Source organism: Protopterus annectens, chromosome 8.part0 (assembly GCF_019279795.1).
Source record: "Protopterus annectens isolate FY-2018-M chromosome 8.part0, PAN1.0, whole genome shotgun sequence".
NCBI classification, from domain to species: Eukaryota; Metazoa; Chordata; order Ceratodontiformes; family Protopteridae; genus Protopterus; species Protopterus annectens.
In genome coordinates this window covers 497,105,013-497,128,264 of record NC_056741.1, presented here as the reverse complement: position 1 = coordinate 497,128,264, position 23,252 = coordinate 497,105,013, and the positions used below count along the sequence as shown (strand labels likewise).

General features: G+C 39.9%; 1 protein-coding gene across 1 annotated transcript in view; it reads right to left on the bottom strand.

Moving 5' to 3' along the window:
* Positions 1 to 6,287: 6,287 nt before the first annotated feature.
* The window catches only part of LOC122808256 (melatonin receptor type 1C-like), a 94,507-nt gene continuing 77,542 nt past the window's right edge, over positions 6,288 to 23,252 (bottom strand). The window contains exon 2 of the mRNA XM_044079220.1: positions 6,288 to 7,078. Within this exon, the coding sequence (XP_043935155.1) occupies positions 6,288 to 7,078 (791 nt within the window). The remainder of the gene's footprint in view (positions 7,079 to 23,252) is intronic.

The following is a 23,252-nucleotide window of genomic DNA, read 5'->3' as shown; positions in this document are numbered from 1 at the left end:
GTGCCAGAGCCATGGCCTAAAGTTAAATGCCAAGAAATGCATAGTCATACCCTTTGGGAAAAATAAGGTTACCCCTAGCTACCATATAGGTGGCAATCCCCTGAACACAGAAGAAGTTATTAGGGACCTGGGAACCCAGGTTGACAGTAGCCTTTCATTCGACACTCATATTGCTAAAGTAGTTAGAAAGACCTTCTACATTGCCCACCTTATCATGAAGGGATTCACATCTAGATCAAGGGAAGTCATAGTCTCCCTATACTCATCACTCATCAGACCAATGATCGAGTACAATGCCCCATTCGGAATGTATCTGACCCGACACTTGCAGCAGCTGGAGAGGCCACAAAAGTTCCTCACCAAAAGGATAAAGGGTCTCAAAAATCTGTCTTATGCTGCCCGACTGAAAGAACTCCAGTTATATTCAGTTGCTTACCGCTTGCTCAGAGGTGACCTATGCCTGACATACAAGGCCATGTCAAACCCAGATTTGATGAACATGCTTCATCTCAAAAAATCTAGATCCCTCAGAGTCACAAGGGCGGAGACTTAAACCTTGACACGGTTATTAATAGGTCGTGCTGGAGGGATAGATTCATCACCCAAAGACTCCCTATGCTGTGGAACAAAATCCCGGTTTATGTGAGGCAGAGCACCTCGCTGGCCTTGTTCAAGAGGAATCTTGACCAATGGATGGGAGATCGCAGATACACCCCAGGGGTTACCTCAGTGTCACTGCTCGACAGAGGAACAGCAAAATAATGGGCATAGTTTCTCCAAACTAAAGGGGTGGCGTAAGCCACAAAACTATGGGCTAGGCTTATAAATGCCCTCGGGCAGATAGCCTAGTATGAACCTATGAACCTATGAACCTATGAGTGCAGATACTGTGGCAAATCAGCTGACTGATCATGAGTGTCACTTCTCAGTGGACCACCTAAGTCAAGTGACTGTGAGAAATACAAAGGTGAGGTTGATAAATGATGGGTATATCCAATATAGATGTCATGTGTTCATTTGCTGCAGCAGCTACAGAAGAAGCTTCACTTGTTTGAAGTCATGAGTGATCCCACCCCCACTGAGGATAGTAAGTGCTTCCTCTGTATGGCTTCATTTTCCTGTACAGGTAAGGTCACACACTTGGCCTGTATATGGGGTACATCCACACCCATGGTGGAGAGAGACAGACAGACAGTCCTACATTGTCAAAAGACTGACAATTGAGTATCTGTGCCTCATCATTTTCATCATCATTATTCCAAGCAAAGGTACCAACATGTGCTTTTCATTCCTCAACAGGTACCACCACAGCAGAGTTCTACCTTGTGAATAATAAAATAATAAAATACACATCCAAGTGTGTGGTTCCCCTGTAGCATGCATGAAAAGGGTGACCTTGCAAGATGCTGCATGCAGACCCAACATACCTCTACTGCCATCCTAACATGGCTGGATTCCCAATATATCTGAAATAATACATAGACAATAGTTGTTATGGTCAACCTACTGTGTCTGTACAAAAATCTGGTGTAAAAGGTGCAAGCCTAGTACATCATCCACTGAGACTTGTGGGAGTGGGTTCATCATGGTGTCAGCTCCCACTGTGTCAAATATGACCCTAGAACCAATGTACCGCTACAGGGATATTAATAAAAATAAAAACCATGTGGCTCTGTCAGCCTATCACTCTCATGTATACTGCATGGTCAATTTCTCAATTGCAATAGAACATGCCTTTGTCTTGGCATGGCTTAGTATGTCAATAATACTATTATGACACTGTTGTAAAGTGTAATTAACTTCCTCTACAATATTAATGACATGGACCAATGTCTGCTACAACTGGTTGCATAAAGGCTGGTCAGCACACCCTCTTCCTGATATGTACCATCTATATGTCCTAAGTGCTTGTAGCAGGACATGATTTGCAGCAGGTCTAAAACTGTCCTGCTTCTGTCATCCACCTTGATCTGTGGATATGCAGACACTTGTTAACAAATAACAGAGAACTATAGACTTATATACAAGTGAAACTGACATAACAACTGCTATAGACAAAGTGGTAACCTACACAGACCATCTATAATCAAAGGGACAACTGCAGGGTTATGTCACATAAGTGCCATAGAGTAATATACAGGAATATGCAGGCAGTTTTATGTGCCAGAAGATAAGTATAATGTATGGCAGGGATCCCTGTTGCAGATGTTTGGGGTCAGTTAGGTTACAACTAATGATATGGACCTACTGTAGAATGTTGGGTGGGAAATATGTGTGAAAGCATCTGACATTTGCACTCCCCAGCAAAGGTCAACACATATGTAAGACAGGCAATAAAAGTGCTGTAATAGCACCAGGCACATTCAGGCATAGGTTGTCCTGATACTGTGGACTACCTTGGTGTCAGTCCCTTCTACAAACATGAAATAAATGCAGGTATACTTATTTACATTTATAGTTTTATATATTGAAGTGAAATGGTTCATAGCTTTAGGAAGGCAGACAATTATGTATTGCAGTGAAAGTGTTCATAACGTTCGGAAGGCAGACAAAACACAGCTTACCACATACATTGAAGGTACTCTTTAACCCCATAGCTTGTCAATTAGTTCAGTTAATGCTCCTGTTCAACCTAATAATGGTGTCCAGAAATGGATTACAGCTTTCTAAATCCCAGTGACAGCCTACATCTGGCAGTCAACCTCCAAGACTACACAACTTTGTAATATCTGTATGACATATAGGCAAGTTAACTCAGGAAGTATGAATGTATATGAATAATTGTATTTTTGCTGCAGTGAACCTGCAACATAAACAGCTTACTGCCTATTCTTACCTCTGATACCTCATGGCCATGACCTCATGCCAGTGACCTGAATGGGTGCACACTTCTCACTACATTAGAAGTCACTATAATTTTAAAATCACATTGTAGGTGTGATTCTCAGACAGGGATTTAGCTAGTTCAATTAACACCCTGTGCCAGTCTCACAAAGTTGTGCACCATGCCCTCAGCTCTTCATGTGAAGGGCACACAAACCATGCCTTCTACTGGCACTCTAATAAGGTGGCCAGATTCAATCCCTTCTTCTCCTGCCCCATAAGCCAATCATGTCCCTTTTCTGCAGCCTGACGCTGACCCCCTTCTTCCTCATATTCTAGTTAAGTAAAAACAATTATTTAAATTGCAACAAACTGCTTGCTGCAAATTTAGGGAGCAGTGATGCAGTTTATACCACACAAAGTACTACAGTGATCAGGTTGTATTTAAAAAAATAATAACTTTTAAACTGCAGTACACTGCTTAGGTTCATAGGTTCATAGGTAGGTACTAGGCTATTGGCCCTGGGGCCTATACAAGCCCAGCCAAAAAGGTATCCTGGCTTTTGCCACCCAAGAAAATTATTTTCCTGTGCCACTGTCGAGCAGAGACACAGAGGTGATCCCCAGGGTGAATTTCTTATTTCCCATCCAATCATCATAAGTTCAATAACTTGGCTGTTTTGGTACTCGAACCATGAATGCCTGCATGTAAAGCCAGGACTCTAACCACTACACTATACAATATAGTAAGCAATTGCTGCAGTTTGTATTCTGCATGGAGCACTACAGCACTCAGATTATATTAAAGAAAAAAAAAAGACATTTTTGAACTGTATCGCAAAGTGCTTGTTACAGTATAGCAAGCAATTAAGTTTAGACCACACAGGGGATGCTACAGCACATGTTTGACAGCAAATGCAATACCGGCTTTTAAAAGCAGATATGCATCAAAATGTGATTGGCATCAGCTGACCACACCCCTAACATTTTTCAGCTGGTGCAGCTGCGCCCTTCACCCTGGCCTAGATATGCTTCTCTTCACAGATTGCCATTTAGTTTCCTTCACAGCTGCCTTCAGAAAGCTTCTACCAGGCCTCTATAATATTTCATTCAAACAAGTGGATGTCTGAAATGACATGACTGGTAAATAAATCAACAGAATGGGGGGGGGGGGTTATTGCATTGAATGTTTTGATTACTCACTGCAAAATAACTCTAGTGAGCTTCAATGACAAACAGAGATTAGGGTGGAACACTCTGAATGGTATAATATTTTTTCTTGTTCTTGTTTTTAATATTGTTATGTTTTCTCTTTTTTCATATTGCATAATTCAAATGGTTTATGCTAATGGCAAGTAATTGTCAAGCTTTTCCTAGGAATAAAGTCTGCTATTGTATGTCTCCTCCATGTCAGGTGAATGTGGTAGTAGTGGAGGTGTGTTATACTACTACAATTGTGTAGGTACCTGCAGGGTTATTTTCTAGGTTGGGGTCATGCTGCACGCCATGTCACAGTGAAATGATGTGTCCCATCTATAGCTGTGGTACATTTAGCTGATGTGTTTTAGACTATGTGTAAGAAACACACATCTGCCTGCTGCCTATCATTTAGTTAATGGGAAATGTATAAGGCGCTGTGTTTATTGTTCTACCTTCCCATCCTATGAGTATCACAATTATGTAATATGTCCTTTCTCTTTCAACATGACAAGAGTACAATGCAAATCTTATCACCTTCTTCATAAAGGAAAGGATGGCAGTCAGATTTGATTAGGTCCTCTCACAAAGGCTCACGTCTGTTATACTATTCATTTCAATGTCAGGCTAGATTTATTTGTGACTACTTTCTCATTTTATCTCATTGCTTCATGCCCAGTCAATACATTTTCTCAGTAGGTGGCTTACTGCATTCTATTCCTGCTGAGGCTGTGGCTGAGATACAACATGGTGATGAACGGGACTCTGTCCCTCACCAGAAAGCAGCCTACTTGCAATGCCTGAGGTAGCCCGGCCACAACTGAAGTAGATGGTGGAGAGACACAAAGTGAAATGCAGATTCACCTGGCCTGCTTGCGGCTGCAATCAGGACCCCAGGGAAGGGTGTGGCCCATACTAGTGTCTGTTTTAAGCAATCATATGGGAATGAATCCTTGTAATTTCTTTCTGGGTTAGGATAGAAGATGACATGACAGTTGCAATGCAGATATGCTTGTGGACCTAGCCCTGTTGCATAACAATGCAAGTGGATACAATCATGTCATGCAATACATTTATATCTATGAACACACACGAATGCACACACACATATATACACACATACAGAAGTATGAGAGAGAATCCGCAGAGAAATTATACATTATACAGTATGATCTCAGGATAACAGAAAATGTGAACCCAGACAGGTGTCCCTGAATATAAACTAACACTTATAGTAGCTAGGCTGTGTGTTTGGTACTACACCTCTCAGTGGAATGGCACCAAGTGCCTCATACAGTAATAATATATTGAATAACCAAAAAATAAGGCACTGGAAGGTTCACCAGGTAGCAACACCGACTTTATTGAGCACACGGACAAAAGTAATAATATATTGTTTACAGCTGGCCTAGCCATGTGTGCTGCTTCTGTCTTGTGTCACACCCCCATACACTACACACTGTCCAATCCAGCCTATCATTATTCATCATTATTCATCTGCACTCTCTTTGTCTTTGTCTATCCATGGTTCCCCAAGTTACTGTGTGCACTTCTACTGCTGTTTGTCTGTGCTGTTATATGCTGATTGTTTTTTCCTTCACACTATTTTATTCCTTTTTCCAAACATGCTTTCTCTTTTTCCTTTTCCCTTTTCTCATCTTTCAAAGAAATGTTGCAACCCATTTTCATATGTTATCCCTTATGTGACCCTTTGCTTGTTTTTCCTATTATACTGTACACCTCTTTCTTTCCCTTGTATGATTCTGAGAGGCATTCAAATATGAATACTACATCAGGGCAGCTATAAACAAATGTGTTACATTTTTTTGTTTGGATATTCCTTGTCTCCCTCTGTCCATGGATAGTGCCACTTGCCTAAGCAAGGCTTGATTTGAAGTGCACTATATCTGTGTGATATTTAGATTTTATTGAGTCACAGTACAGTGATGTTGTTTTTACACTGCTAATTAATCTGAAGGGTAACTGTTTTATAATCAGACAGCATTAGCTATGGTGAATGTACCTCATTATCTAGACTTTTTTAACAGTCTAGCCACTAACCAAACTTAACTGTTAAAATAGCATATATTTGACACAATACTAGCATTTAAGATGATGTTTTAAACAGTTGCAGAAGTATTCAGAAGTTTCCATAAATGTGTTTGTATATTTGAAAAGATGAAACAGGTATTTTAATGAATGGGAAGAGTCAAAATGAAAACATTTTCACAGCTTTTATATTGTACATTTATTAGATTAGGTTTAATCTAAGATGTCTTCTTGCACTTCAGTGCTGGTAAACATAACATTGCAAGTATTTTTTTGTATTCCTGTCGAAAATTTTTGTTCATAATTCCATAAATAATACCACTAAGGCAACTATTAAAATAGGCAATATAATAACTTAGTACATATAATGAATTAGGCACTTCTGGTGTTCTTCCAGGAGGATGGAAGCCTAAAATCAAGCTATTAACACTAAATGGACCCCAACAAATAAGAAAAATCACAAACACTGTAAACATAGTCAGAAAACTTCGTACTTCTGAAGGTTTCAATTTCTGCTTGCTGTCCTGCCGGACTCGGTACTTGACCCGAATAAGTAAGATCCAAATGCTTGAGTAACAGAAGATGATGACTGAAACTGGAACAATAAAGTGGATAACAGCTACAAACATGGCACATGATGCATTAACACTCTGTATAAATGTGCATGCATATACATGTGGGTCATATTGCAAAGCATCAACAAAGATGATGGGCAGCAAGACTATGATCGTAAGGATCCAAAGAATGCCAAAATAACAATAGGTGTTCTTCCTACTGTATAGCTTGTCGTATGTGCTACTGTGACAAATACAACAGTACCGGTTAACTGCTATGGCTGTAATGCTATAAACAGAACCAATGACACCTAAGCTGAGGACGATTCCACTTAATTTACAGTGCATAGCTCCAAGTGTCCACATTTCATTGAAAATGGCAATCAGATCTACAGGATAGGGATAAAGAGCAACAATGAGGTCAGCAATTGACAAGCTGATGACAAAAACATTGCCTGGAAAAGAAAAAAAGCAAGTTAAAGAGAAATATGAAGACTGGTATTTCATAATTTGCTTTTTTGAAAGTCAGATATATTTCAAACAAAGAAAAAAGTAAACATATACAACAAAATAAAATATTTGATATGCTGCAGCTGAATGCAGTTGTTTTATAGCAAATAACTCTATTTTGGTAGGGTACCTAAAGTATTACAAACAACATTTCATAGAAATGTATGAAGACCGCATAGTTTATTTTCAAATCATTATATACACTGTTTGCTTCCTTAGAATTGCTGACATTAGCCATGTGAATGACCAAGTTTCATCAATGAAGTCAAGTCACTGCCAAAACTGGAAATGCTTCCAATAACAAACAAGGTTTTAAACAAAGTCATTTTTTTATTATGCAATATAAGCAATATAGTGTCAATTAATTCTGGTACATATAAAATCTAGGTTCATAGGTTCTAAGAGAGTAGTAGGCTAGATGACCTTGTGGGGCATTTTAAGCTCAGCTAATTTCCTTTTTGGTGTCATTTGGGTATATTCCATTTGCCTCTACTACAGGAAGGTTAAGGTATCACACAGAGAAAACTATAGCTTAGTTTTCTTGCAGTTTTTACTGAATGGTTTATCTGAGTAACCTGTTTATCCTTTGGTTTGGATGTTATTTAGGATATTTTGCAAGCAACTTAATTAGGCTAATTTTAGGCTCTGTGTTTCTTAGGTATAGCCAAACAATACACGTAGGACGTACTGATGATGTCAGAAAAAAGGCTGAAAAATGCATGCTTTCAGCTGGGGGGGTTGGCTTTATTGGTTGAAATTTACTTATAAAAACTTAAAACAAAAACATTTGAGATCAGCTGGCATAATGGTTAAGGTCTTTGCCTCCTATGCACAAGGTATAAGGTTTAATCCTGACTTCCAACCAATGACTGTTTGAAGTTTGCATGCTTTCCCTGTGCCCCTTTGTGGGGTTTCTCCCACCCTGAAAAACATGCTGAATTTTTCCATCTCAAAACTCACCAATGAGTTGGTGCCCTATAGGGGGAAGAGTTGTACAGACCAGGTCTATATTATATGAATGAATGTTCGTATAAGCAAACTGTCTAATGAGCGAAACTCCCGGACATGGAGGTGCATGTTGTGGGATCGCAGTACAGTAAAGATTGGAGTTTTTGCCCTTTCCTCACTGTAGTGCAATCTTGGAGCTGGAATATATATTTAGCGAGGGGTGTGGAGGACGCAACCCCTCACAATATTGTTTTTGATGTCTGGGACTTTTGCTCATTGAGCATTTGCTTATATGAACTTTCGTTCATATAATATAGACCCGTACAGACCAACCACTTTGGGCATCAACTGTGGTGCACAGTATCCTCAAGATAGGAGAACATGGATCATACACTGTGCGCTGTGTAAAATATAGCTCTAGGTGATTCAGTCATGTTTCACAATGCAAACAAAAATAGGAGAAAGGTGCCTTAAAGTGCAGAAACATGCCAAAATGCAGAAGCATGCCAAAACCAAGAAATAATACAGTTAAGGCACCAAAGAAGAAGACTTCCCAAGCAAAATCCAGAGCACATTTATTTTTCAACACCAGGTATAGAGAACACCATGACATGTTGACTAATCTTGCCAAAATAGGCATGGGTAATTACCAGTGATAAGTGAAATGAGGACATGACCTACTCCAGCCAGGGACCCATGCTAATGATGGGAGGGATGTATATCCCCCTATTGGCCACTGTGTGCCTGCCATAAAGCCTAACAGCCCTGGGTCACTACTGGCAGGCTGGTCTCTAGTTGCCCAGCCTGGGTTACCTGGGATAGCTCTGTTGAACAAAAGCTGGAGATAAAACCAATCACATGCCAAACATGAACTGAGAATTGCTGCACTTAATGTAGGTTCACCAACAGAATGCAGCTTGGAAGTGGATAACATGATGATACAGAGGAGGCTGGACATTCTATGTATCCAAAAGACAAAATGGAAAAGCAGTGCAGGAGGGGGAATAGGCTAGAAATGGTATGAGAACTGTGGTGAGACAGAGGCTTCAGAAGGCAGTGAGGGATATCATCAGAATTAATGGCAAACTCATGGTTGGAGAGGACTAATCAACAAAGTTACTTTGTGCAGATGATGTGGCATTACGGGCAGACTCTGAGCAAGAGCATCAGCAAAGGATATGGGAATGGAATGCAAAACTGAAGGCACATGGGATGAAACTAAGCACCAATAAGACAGTGGTAATGGCAGCAAATTGGGGAAATCTGAAGAATCTGATTATTGAGATAGAAGGGAAGATAATGGAACAGGTAAATAGCTTCAAGTATCTGAGAAAGGTAGTTGAGGAGAAGGGAAGTCTGACTGAAGAGGTCAAAGGTGTAGGTAAATAGCTTCAAGTATCTGAGAGGGGTGGTTGATTAGAAGGGAAGTCTGAATGAAGAGGTCAAAGCTAGAGTCAGAGGGGCTGCAGCCAAATGGCATGGAGTCCCAGGTGTAGTCTATGACAGAAGAATTCCAAAGAAGCTGAAAAGTAAGGTATACAAGACAGTGGTATGACCAGTACTACTATATGGTACAGAAACCTGGGCAGTAAAGGCAGAAGAGATGATGAAGCTAGAGGTGATGGAAATGAAGTGCCTGAGAAGGGTGGTAGGATGCTCACATGGGACCGATGAGGAAATGAGGACATAAGAGTAGAAGCCAATGTAGCTCCAATTGCAGAAAAGATTAAAGAGAACAGATTACAGCAGTTTAGACACGTGCAGAAAAACAGAATACAGTCTGGTGAAGGTGATTTGGGACAGACAGGAAGAAGGTAAAAAGAAACAAGGCTGTCCAGCAAAGAGGTTTTATATATATATATATATATATATATATATATATATATATATATATATATATATATATATATATATATATATATATATAGGTTCATAGGTTGGTACTAGGCTATCGGCCCTAGGGCCTATACAAGCCTAGCCATAACAATTTACTGGCTATTTCTTCCCACAATATTTACTTCTCTGGACCCCTGTCTAGCAAGGTGACTGACATGATCCCTGGGGTAAATGTCTCCCATCTAGTCATCAAGGTTCCTTTTGAAGAGGGCCAAGGAGGCACTCTGCTTGACATGTATGGGCAGTCTATTCCAGAGTATAGGGAGTCCCTGGGTCAAAAACCAATCACTCCAGCATGTTTTGGTCATTGTGATGACAAGGTTTAGGTCCCTGGAGCATGTGACTCTGATGGATTGGGATTTCTTTAGGTGTAGCATGTCCAACAGCTTTGGGTTTAACATGGCCTTGTATGTTAAGCAGAGATCGCCTTTGAGTAGATGATATGTGACAGAGTATAGCTGGAGTTTTTTTAGTCGGTCAGCATGGGGCATCTGCTTTAGGCATGTGATTCTTTTAGTGAGGTGTTTCTGCGGCCATTCCAGTTGTTGCAGATGTTTTGTGAGGTACATAGTAAATGGGGCGTTGTACTCTATGATGGGTCTAATGAGGGATGAGTACAGTGGGACAATAACCTCCTTTTTTTCTGGATGAAAAGCCCTTAGTGATGAGGTGTGCCACACAGAAGGATTTCCTGACTGTTGTGGCGATGTGGTTATCGAAGGTGAGACCACTGTCCACCTGTGTCCCTAAGTCTCTTATCACACTTTCAGTGTTTAGTGTACTGCCACCTATGTGGTAATTCATGGGTACATGGCTTTCCCAATAGGATAACTATACACTTCTTGGCACTGTGCTTGCACCCATGGCTCTGGCACCAAGCATCTGTTTCTGTAAGGCCCTTTTGTAGAATATCCACATCATTTAGGGATTCAATAATGTCTCCCAATTTGCAGTTATCTGAGAACTTTATTACTCAGAGTCCCTTAGTGTTGGCCTGTACTTCAGAGAAGTAGATGCCAAACAAGAGTGGTCCCAGGACTGAACCCTGAGGTACTCCACTTGTCACTTGTCTGGAGCTGGATTTGTAGTCGGCTACGTTTACACTGTGGGTCCTGTCAGCAAGCCAGTTGGCAACCCATCGAGTGATGTAGAGATTTATGCCCAGCTTAATAAGTTTATCTATGATTCTAGAGTGGGGGGTGGTGTTGAAGGCCTTGGTGAGGTCCAGATAGGCTGTGTGGACTACCTTATCCTCGTGCACAGCTCTGGAGACTGATTCGAAGTCAATCAAGTTCAGGAGACATGATCAGCCCTTCACGAACCCAAACTGGGCGGGGTCCAGTTTTTGAAGGTTGCCAATGTCTTTGTTTATAAGTTCCATGATAATACGTTCCATGGGCTTGCAGATCAGGCTCGTCAGACTGATGGGACAGTAGTTCCCAGGATCCAAGGTGGATCCCCCCTTGTGGAGTGAGATTACTGTAGATGTGCAGCACTCAGTGGGCACAAAGCCTGAGGTGAGGCTATGATTAAACATGACGCTTAGGTGAGGTGACAGTTAATTTTGTAGTTCATGTAGTATACAGCCAGGGATGTTGTCTTGTCCCATGGATGCTGTATTCTTAGCTTTGGAGAGTGCATTTATTTACCTGTATGGCCATGATTACCCAAGTTTGGCAATCTTTCGATATTGAGATGGGCCCTTTAGAGGGTGGGGGTGGGGGGGTAAAATTAACACTGAATCAATCTGGCAGGATACTGGCAATGTCCTTGGGATCAGTATACTTAATACCATTCTGTTGTAGCTCAGAGCAGATCTGGGCATTGCCATTTAGATTCTTGACATAACTATAGAATGCCTTGTGGTTGTCTTTGGAATCTTTGGCAATTTTATTTTCATAAATAGATTTGGAGGATTTTATGAGGGATCTCAGCTTCTTACTGAGGCTAGTAAAGGAGTTTTTTACATCCTGGAATTTTCCTCTTTCCTGCAACAGTTTCTTCCTTCTGTTGTATAGTTTGTTTATGACAGGGGACCACCAGATTGGCTTTCTTTTTTTGAAGGCGAGTGTCTTGGTTATATTTGGGATGGCATGATTCATGCATTAGTGGATGTGATCGTACAGTGCTTTGGTGTAGGATTCGGCAGTCGAACGTTCAGTTCCCATTTGCATGGGTGTCATGAAGTTTGTCACTTCTGACTTGAGTAGCATGAAGTTGGCCTTGGAGAAGTTTTTTACGGGTGTTTCCTTACTGGAGAGTGGTGTTGGGATGTGGATGTCAAAGTTGATTAGCTTATGGTCAGACCTAACCAATGAGGGGGTGATCACTGGTGTGGAGCATTGATTTCCCATGTTTGTAATGACCAGGTCCAGGATATTGGAGCTCCTGATGAGTCGATGGATTAGTTGATCTGGGGTGTTGGAATGTATCACTTCCAAGAACCATTGGGTAAAGGTGTTGGTACATGAGTAGTTTTCCCAGTTAATGGCATGGTAGTTGAAATCGCCCAGTATTAGGGTGTTTGGTTGTAGCTTAATATCTTCCAGTATGTTTTGAAAGGTGTAGTGAGGGTCTTGGGGCATTTTGGGGGATTGCAGTCTTACCTAGTGTTAGTTGCACCTGGAGAATTTCGGATGCATTGCATTGGGAAACTAGCCTGGGGGTGTGAATATCTTTGGTAAATATGGACACTCCTCCACCTTTAGTGTTTTGGTCCTGGTTTGGTGGCCAAAAAGTGTGGTAAAAGTTGTAGTCTGGTATTGCAGGAGTGCTCTCTGGAACTTTGAACCAGGTCTCAGTTACTGAACAGATATCGATGTTCACCATTTTTAGGAGTGCCTCAATAGAGTTCATTTTGAGATTTCGACTTCTAGCATTGAGTAGCATTACCTTCAGATTTTGTATACTTGTACTTGTTACAGTGGTGGTCTTGTCCTTTGAGCCTTGCCTAAAAAAGGCACTATAGGGCTGGCAAGAGCTTTAGCCAGTAACCTGAATCCCAGGGGCAACAGGTGCAGACCATCTCTGGCAAAGCATTGTGGTTTGTCGATCATGTCGTCCCAGGCAGACAGATATTGGTTCTTCTTTGAATGACACCAGAAGCTTAGCCAATTGTTGAAGTCAGTCATTTTGTCCTTATACTGTGGTATCATTCTGGGTGAAGGCAGGATGCTACTCTGGGCCACATGATCCAAGAACTCTTCTATGTCTCTTTTCATGTAGTCCAGGGAGGTATGTCTCAAGCCACTCACTCCAACATGGACAATGACAGAGTAGTATTTGTACTTGTGGAGTGACTTGAGTGCATGCATTATGTGTCTGATCCTGGCACCTGACATGCAGCTGACTGTAATTTTCTTCTTGTTCAGCCTGGTGAGTGGGACATCACTGTGCCTGACTATAGAGTCACCTATGACTAAAGTGTTGGGTACATTGTCTTGCCTTAGGGGCTGTTGGGTGGTACACTGGTGTTGTGAGCTATGTGATACTTTGGTTGTGATCGGTGTTTGTTTGCGTTTCAGCTTCAGAGGTCCTTGTTGCTTGGGCAGGTTAATGTTAAGGGCCTCCGCATATGTGGCTTTAGTGTTGCAATGTGTGGGTGTTAGTGGTGAGGCTTTTGAAGGGCTATGTGTTGCTTGAGGTGTAGTGTGGGTAGGTGTTAACCTTCTCCTCTTGATTGTCTAGCACAATCTTGGCTGGAGAGAGCTTTGCTTCCAGTTTGGCTACGTAAGTGCATCTCTCCCAGGTTGTAGTGTTGGATGGTAGGAGGGGAGGGTTGTCTGTGTATATAAGGCAATAGCTGCATTGCCCCAGTATGACCAGATTCACCAGGTGGAAAGGAGAAATCACCAGAAGCCAACCCTTGGACATGCCTGGTTAGGGGCTTTTTTTTTGTAAAGTACAAGAGCTGTTTTCCCTTACCTTGGCAAGGTACTTTGCAATTATAGGCTTAGTGCCTATGATTAATTTCATCTTATTAACAAGAAGAGTTGAGTGCTTGTATCAGTTTAAGGCTTCCTAGTGCTTTCCAGCAAGTTTTAGAGCAAGTGATAGTCACAGGGACTCCAACCAGAAAGAGTCAGAAATCAATGCACGCTGCTCCTACTCTCACCAGGATCAGAATATAAGCACAGATTCCAAGCTGTCTCCTGTTGAAAAAAAATGGTTTATCCAAAACACTGCAGTGTGCACTAGAGAAATTAGATGTGAAATAAGGTAACTTAAGTTTTACCTGTCTAAAAAGTTGAGTTTTAGTGGAGAGTCACTATTTTTAAAACAGCAAGATAGATTGAAAGGGGGTGGTCACCTTTGTATTCTGGTGCTATGGAATACAGTAGGATGGCCAATACATTTAAATAGTTGAAGGGGAGTGATTTCACAAAATGATACTTTTGTGCTTACTTACTCACACAAGCCAGTAAAAGCAAAGATGAAATGAGATATATGGTCAAATTAACATAAAGAGAGGGCAGCAAGAAAGACAGTGGTGTTTAAGAATGCAACAGTAACTGGGTGGGAGGTTAGGAAAAAATATTTCTGCCTGACTCACAAGAGACAGAGCTGTAGTCTCTTCAAGTTTTAATATGCAGTTAAAAGCAGAATGCAAGTATAACACAAGGTAAAAAAAAAAACAAATCACAGTATTCAAAATAGAAAAATGTAATAAAGTAATACAACATTCAACAAATAAAAAGCAAACTAACCTTTCCCAAACAGCAAAGTGTAGCAGAGTATGGGTGAGCCTTTCTAGTAAAGCTCTGAAATGTTTTATTTTACACCTTAAATAGAGGGTTTAATTCCTACTCCACACCCTCAGTTCGCAGATGATTAACCTTAACTGACCTCTTCTATCTTATGTGGGAGTCTTTAATTGATATATACATATATCTTATGTGTGAGTCTTTAATTGATATATGTATATATATATATATATATATATATATATATATATATATATATATATATATATATATATATATATATATATATATATATATATATATATATATACACACACACACACACACACACACACACACACATATATATATATATATATATATATATATATATATATATATATATATATATATACACATATATGTGTATATAAATGGGTATACTTTCGGTCATTGAAAGTACACCCTACCGAATCTGAAGACACTAACTCCATTTAAGCGAAAGTGCTGTTTAGCAAAACCACCCTTTCGGGAACTACACATCATTGAATAACAAATCTCTGACCATATACATTAAATACAAGTTTATGCAGGAAGGCAAGCCTCCCTGCACCTTGCTACACCCCTGCAAATTATATATAGTAACTCCAAGATCGCACTACAGTGCGGAAAAGGATACATTTCCTTGTCTTCTCTGTACCGCGATCAGTCCCATAAAACCCCAACTGATGTACACCTTTGCCTCTTATTAGAAATGTAATGGACAACTGAAAAACACCACACCTGCTGGTAAACATGATCCCAGAATTGCCAACCATTCTTCGGTGATGTGTAGTTTGTGAAAGTGCAGTTTCGATAAACAGCACTTTCGCTTCAAAGCAGTCTGTGTTTTCAGATTCGGTAGGGTGTACTTTTGATGAGCAAACATAGACCCATATATATATATATATATATATATATATATATATATATATATATATATATATATATATAGATGTGTGTGTGTGTGTGTGTGTGTGTGTGTGTGTGTGTATGTGTGTGTGTGTGTGTGTGTGTGTGTGTGTGTGTGTGTGTGTGTGTGTGTGTGTGTGGGCATGTGTGTGTGTGTGTGTGTGTGTGTGTGTGTGTGTGTGTGTGTGTGTGTGTGTGTGTGTGTGTGTGTGTGTGTGTGTGTGTGTGTGTGTGTGTGTGTGTGTGTGTGTGTGTGTGTGTGTGTGTGTGTGTGTGTGTGTGTGTGTGTGTGAGTGTGTGATCTTATCAATCTTTATCTTCATTTTTTTTTCTTTTTCTTTTTTTCTAAGATCTTGATTGCCCTTTCTTTGTTTGGTGTGTCCATATAGGGTTTCCTCAGTTCTTTCATGTCATTTTCTTTTGCTCTATTTCTTGAGTTATTTTATTGTGCATGTTTTTTCAATTTGAGGTTTAGATTGCTTATTTACTCTTTGTAGTAAGTCTCATAATTGTAAATGCAGTATGATAAATATAGACTGAATGCAATTAGTGTTCAGCAAACTTCAAAGCTTGCAATAAAAGTTGAATGCACAAATAAATGAATTAAAATTGTTTTGCAGAAGGGAGGTTGCATCTCCTGATATGAGATGTGTAATGTGTTAGCCCCTCTTAAATATCCTAAGTCCAAGAATGCTATTCTTTGGATTATAGTGGTATAATTTAAGATTTTGTAATCTCAGACTTTGCATATATTCATGATATTGTACTTTCAGTGTTCATATTACACAGATTACAAATGGAGTCTGAAGTTTACAGAGTTGGTGTTTTTCTTTTTTTTTATCCATAGATTTATCCATACAATTTATTTTTTATTCCTTTTAAATTTTTGTCTTATTTCTCCCCATTGTGTGCCATCCATTAGCATACCCTTCCTCAACAGCCATCTTGCAGGCAGTCGTTATGGATTTTGTAGTTGCCTTCCTATGGCACGAGGATACTTGTACTTACATGCTTATAATGCTAATGTCATATGCTTAGAATACCAAGCTGACATCCGAAAAGTCCATGGTCATTGTTATCATGCAAGGACCCACTTACATGATAGCAATTTTGGAAGACCACATCCAAACTTTCCTGGCTTCAGGACTGGTGTGCTGGTGTAAGGCATCCTTCCCAGCCTGACTGTTCTAGCATCCAAGCTGGTTCTTCTGGGTCACAGTAAGGGCATCCCAAGTGTTTCAGCATCAAAGTTGCTTGTCAAGCTCAGGTCTTCTATCCAAAACAAAACAGAGGCAGTTGGTAAAATAGTAACAAATAACACCAAAAACACCAAACAGGGAGCACCACCACTCAAAAGTAGATGTAAAGGCAAATGTAATCCAGGCACATTAACGCTTACACAAATATATATACATTTTCGTCTATCACAAACTTCATCAGATACTTCATATAACACAAAGCACACCTTAAATACTGCTAATTCATTCTCATAAACCAATCAAAATGCAGGTATCAAATCAACCTCCCTTGTCATAATTTAAAAACACATACTCCATTTAAGTGTAAAATGTATAAACATACATTTTAATATATATGACACTTTAAAAAAAAACAAATTAAAATACATTTTAAAAAATACATTATTAAAAACATTTTAAAAAGCAAACCTAGGAATCAAAGGAGACCTTGAAAAAACTTGTATTTTTATATTTTTTTGTTGTTGTGGACCACTGATGTAAACAGGAACAACCAATGTGCAGCTACAACTTTGCATTTCTTAATTTTAGCACAGGAGCTATATTAATGTGACCATTTAGTCCCAGGAAGTTGTTGGCTTCAAGTTTAATTTCCCAAAAAAAGTTCTTCAGTGAGTGTTTAACAAATCGGTGTAAGCAATTCAGTCAGCTAAGTCAACTGTCCAACCAATTTGCTTATTTCGCCAATTTCATTAGTGATTGGGGAATAATTATTAATAACCATCATAATACCAGGTATTTGAGTATACCCAATGGGGAAACCAACAAGAACTATGTGATATTCATAATTCTGATGAATTTCCTGGACTTCCAAAAGGATTATGACTAGGTATGGAGTCGAACAGGAACAACAGGATTTTCGATACATGAGGGGAGGGTGGGTTAGAGGCAGACAGGGAATGTAAATAACCCAGTGAGAAGCCTTGATGAAAATGTTTTGATGTTGGATAACTTTTATATTTTTAATTATAGTCAGGTGGATGTGTGCAGAGAACACAGTGCATTGTTTTCTAAGGGCTTCAAGTTTATTCCCAATAAAAAAAATGTAATATTACTCAATATTGGACTTAAAAATGTTCAGGGCGGCCACGGTGGTGCAGTGGTTAGCATTGCTGCCTCACAGCAAGAGGTTCTCCGGTTCGATCCTCGGCTGGGGTGCCTTCTAGTCTGCATGTCCTCCCTGTGGTCGCGTGGGTTTCCTCCGGGTGCTCCGGTTTCCTCCCACATCCCAAAGACATGCTGCAGGTGGATTGGACACTCTAAATTGGCCCTAGGTGTGCATGTGAGTGTGCCTTCTGTGGAAGGTTGGGCGCCGGGCTGGCAACTCGACACCATAAAACACCACTGCCATTCAATGTGCGGACAAGGTGATCCGCTGTGGCGAAGAAGAAGAAGATTGGACTTAAAAATGTTCACTAGAAAGCTATACTCGGAAGTGTTTTTTAAGGGAAAAGTAGGGAATATGCTAATAATAGTACACTAAAGAGGAAAATAACTTTAACCCTCCCCTCCACCCGCAATTAGCCAATTTTGAAAGAGTAGTCGAAAAGCATTTTAGAGAAGACATCCCAAAGAATAGAACAGGACTCAACCTTAATAGGAATGAAAGAGAAATTTTGAATGACTTGAATGGAATTTTAAAGGATTCCTATGACTTCCTTAGAGGTATCCCAGTTGTGGATGATGTGAGTAAGTTAATTTTTGTTACTATTGTTATCAAAGATTAATTCTCCATTATCCCCCACAAAGAAGGACTTGAGATGTTTGAGGAAGCATTAATTTAAAAAAAAACAAAGGTAGTAATAATGAGTTTCATTTATGTTTAACATTAATGGAACTTGTTCTGAGGAATAACTTTATATTTTTTAATGGTGAGTTATTCAAACAAATAAAAGGGGAGGCCATGGGGACCTATTGCTCTCCAATGTATGCCAATATTGTATTGGCTATGTGGGAACGTACATTTATTTTTTACTCTGATTACAACTGTTGGCTTTTGTATAAAATATTCCTGGATGATATATGTATTTTTGGAAAGATTCAGAAACCTAACTTATGGAATTTATTGGATATATGGAAAGTGCCACAAGATTTTTGAAATTGACCCACCATGTCACCTTTGATAAAATGAATTACCTTGACATTACTATGCAAAAGGTTAAGGATGGGTTTAGGTCAATGATGTATAGGAAAGAAACCTACTCCAATTCTTTTTTGCACTTTTCTAGTGCACATCCCATGGCCCAGAAAAGGAGTATTTTTAAGGGGCACTTTATACAAGCTAGCAGATTGACCTCTGAGGAAGATTATTTTAAGGGTGAAAGGGAGACCTTAATTGTTTTTGGAAAGGGGTTACCCTGAAGAATTTATAGATGAAATTGCAAAGGAGGTCACTGGCAGGCATGAATAATACTTCTACCCACTTTTAGGGAGAGGGGCCCCAGTCACCAATACAATCTTGAATTTTGAAGCGGTAAAACAGTTTGATAGGGCATTTATTATGGAGTACAATGGTGATTCCAAAATTAGTAGGGATATTATAGTAAATGAATGGGGTAGGTTTGTTGAATTCACAGATTTAACCTCTTCAAAGACAGAAAGGCTCAAGATTACTTACAGGAAAGGTAACAATCTTAAAGATTTGATGGAAAAAGAAATGTGAGAGGGTCAACCATGGGATTTAATAGGAGACTGGGCACTTTTAAATGTAGTGCATGTGTTCAATGTGTGTATATTTTAAATGAAGGGCATGTGGTTATCCCTAGTGGGAATTTTGAGATTCTAGCAGATTCATTTTATAATTGTAATTCTGTTGGGGTTGTTTAGTTAACACTATGTGGTACCTGTGGAGCATTTTATATTAGCAAAATGAAGAGGAGGCTTCGTACTCATATGTATGAACACATAGGTTCATAGGTTCATAGGTAGGTACTATGCTATTGACCCTAGGGCCTATATAAGCCTAGCCAAAAAGGTATCCTGGCTTTCGTCACCCAAGAAAATTATTTTCCTGTGCTCCTGTCAAGCAGAACCACAGAGGTGATCCCCGGGGTGAATTTCCTATTTCCCATCCAATCATCAAGATTTTTCTTGAAGAGTGCTAATGAGGAGCTTTGTTTGATATAGATAGGTAGTCTGTTCTAGAGTATGGGAAGTTTCTGGGGCAGGAATCTATCCCTCCAGCATTTTCTGTTCATTGTAGTGACAAGGTTTAGGTCCCTAGAGAGTGTAGCTCAGAGGCATTGGGATTTCTTTAAGTGGAGCATGTCCAACAGCTCTGGGTTTGACATAGCATTGTATGTTAGGCAGAGATCACCTCTAAGTAGGCGATATGTTTTGGAGTAAAGATGGACTTTTTTGAGACAGTCTGCATAGGGCATCTGTTTGAGGCCGGTAATCCTCTTTATGGGGTATTTCTGTGGCCTTTCCAGTTGTTGTAGATGTCTTGTGAGGTACATACCAAAAGGGGCATTGTACTCTATAGTGGGTCTAATGAGTGATGAGTAGAGGGGAACAATGACCTCTTTTTTCCTAGATGAGAAACTTTTATGATGAGGTGTGCCATGTAGAAGGATTTCCTGACTACTTTGGTGATGTGATTATCAAAGGAGAGACTACTGTCCACCTGTGTCCCAAGGTCTCTTACCACACTTTTGATGTTAAGTAGACCACCACCTATGTGGTAGTTCATGGGTACAGAGCTTTTACCAAAGGAGATGACAATACACTTTTTGGCATTGAGCTTAAGGCCATGGCTTTGACACCAGCCATCTGTCTCCGTGAGGCCCTTTTGTAGGATGTCCACATCTTTAGGAGTTTCGATTATGACTCCAAGTTAGAAGCCAACTGTGAACTTTGTTAGCCAAAGACCTCCTGTTTTAGCCTGTACTTCAGAAAAGTAGATACCAAACAGGAGAGGACCCAGGACTGAACCCTGTGGTGCTCCACTTGTCACTGGTCTGAAGTCAGATTTGGAGTCTGCTACTTTCACAATGTGGATTCTGTCAGTGAGCCAATTGGCAACCCATCTTGTGACACAGGGATTTATACCTAGTTTCATGAGTTTATCTATAATTCCAGAGTGGGCAATAGTGTCAAAAGCCTTGGCAAGATCTAGATAAGCTGTGTGAACCACCTTGCCCTCATCTACGGCTTTGGTGACTGCTTCAAAGAAGTCTATCAGGTTTAGGAGACATGATCTGCCTTTTACAAACCTGAACTGGGTGGGGTCCAGAGTTTGGAGATTACCAATGTCTTTGTGTATAAGATCCATAATGATACATTCCATGGCCTTGCAGACCAGGCTCATTAGGCTAATGGGGCAGTAGTTCCCAGGGTCCATGGTGGCTCCCCCTTCGTGGAGTGGGATAACCATCGCTGTGCACCATTCAGTGGGCACAAAGCCTGAGGTGAGGCTATGACTGAACATGGTGCTTAGGTGGGGTGCCAGTTCATTCTGCAGCTCATGTAGAATGTAGCCTGGGATGTTGTCAGGTCCCATGGATGCTGTGTTCTTGGCTTTGGAGAGTGTGTTTTTTTACTTGTGCAGCCGTGATTACAGGGGGTGAGAGGGGGGTAAAGTTAGCATTGAACCTATCTGTCAAGATGTTGGCAATATCAGTTTGTTTAGTATATTTAGTGCCATTGTGCTGTAACTCAGATCAGATCTGAGTATTTCCATTGAGATTCTTGGCATAGCTATAGAATGCTTTGTGGTTGTCTTTAGAATCAGTGGTGATTTTGTTTTCCTAACTAGCTTTGGAAGATTTTATGAGGGATTTCAACTTCTTACTGAAACTGACCAGGGAGTTCCTCCAATCATGGTATTTTACTCTTTTTTTGCAACAGTTTCTTTTTCTGTTGTAGAGTTTGTTTATGGCAGGGGACCACCAGATTGGCTTCCTTTTTTTGGATGATAGCATCTTGGCTCTGTTAGGAATACCACGATCCATGCACTCGTGTAAGTGCTTATAAAGTGCATTTTTGTAGGATTCAGCAGTCGTACCCCTATTGTCCATCTGCATCCATGATATTTGTAATAAAAAAGAAACTAATGCCCTTTACAAGCATAAAAAGTTTAGTAAGGAAGCTAGGTTTAGGTTTTTAGTTATGGAGAAAGTTCCTGTTGATCTGAGGGGTGGAGCATGGGAAGCTAAACTGGAGTATTGAGAACTTTTTTTGGCAAATTAAACTTGAAGCCAACAGCTTCCCGGGACTAAATGGTCACATTAATATAGCCTCTGTGCTGAGCTGCATAGTTGTAGCTGCAAATTTGTTGTTCCAGTTTACATCAATGGTCCACAACAACAACAAAAATATAAAAATACAAGTTTTTTTCAAGGTCTCCTTTGATTCACTAGGTTTGGTTTTTAAAATGTTTTTAATAATGTATTTTTTTAAAATGTATTTTTAATTAGGTTTTTTTAAGTATCCTATATATTAAAATGTGTGTTTATTCATTGTTACAGGGTCTATATTAGAACATCGAAGTTTCAAAACTTTGAATGTTCTAATTTCGACCCCTATTCAGCGAAAGTTGGAAACATCGAACATACAGAACACGGAAAAAAATTGCTGTTCCAAAACACATACACACAACACAAGCACACCAAGCAAACAGCAATCCATACACATATACCTAAAATCTTACACATAACCCTACACTAAACTATACATACACCACTATCCACTTACCTTAACCCAAACCCTAACCCTAAGGTCAGTCACTATCGCACACTCAACTCACCCGTGCCCTAACCCTAACTCACTTACCCCGCCCTAACCCTCACGTCCACACAATCGCACACTTACCTGACCCGCGCCCTAACCCTAACTCACCTAACCCACCCTAACCCTCACAACCACACAATCGCACACATACCTAACCTGCACCCTAACCCTAACTAACCTAAACCATGCTCAATCGCACTTACCTGAACCCAACCCGTAACTTTCCACCACAGCGCTGAAAATACCGGATCAACAGAAACAGACAACCAAAGTCCTGCCCTAGGAAAAATTTGTTTTTCTGTAGCTTCGATATTTTCAGCTTTCACTGAATACGGGTCAATATTAGAACATTGGAACTTTTGAAACTTTGATGTTCTAATATAGACCCTTTTTACACTTATATGGATTATGTGTTTTTAAATTATGGCAAGCGAAGGGTGATTTGATACCTGCATTTTGATCGGTTTATGAGCATGAATTAACAGTATTTAAAGCGTGTTTTGTGTTATATGAAGTATCTGATGAAGTTTGTGATAGACAAAAACGTATTTATATTTGTGTAAGCGTTAATGTGCCTGGATTAAATTTGCCTTTACATCTACTTTTGAGTGGTGGGTGTTCCCTGTTGGTGTTTTTTGTGTTATAAGGTCTTCTAT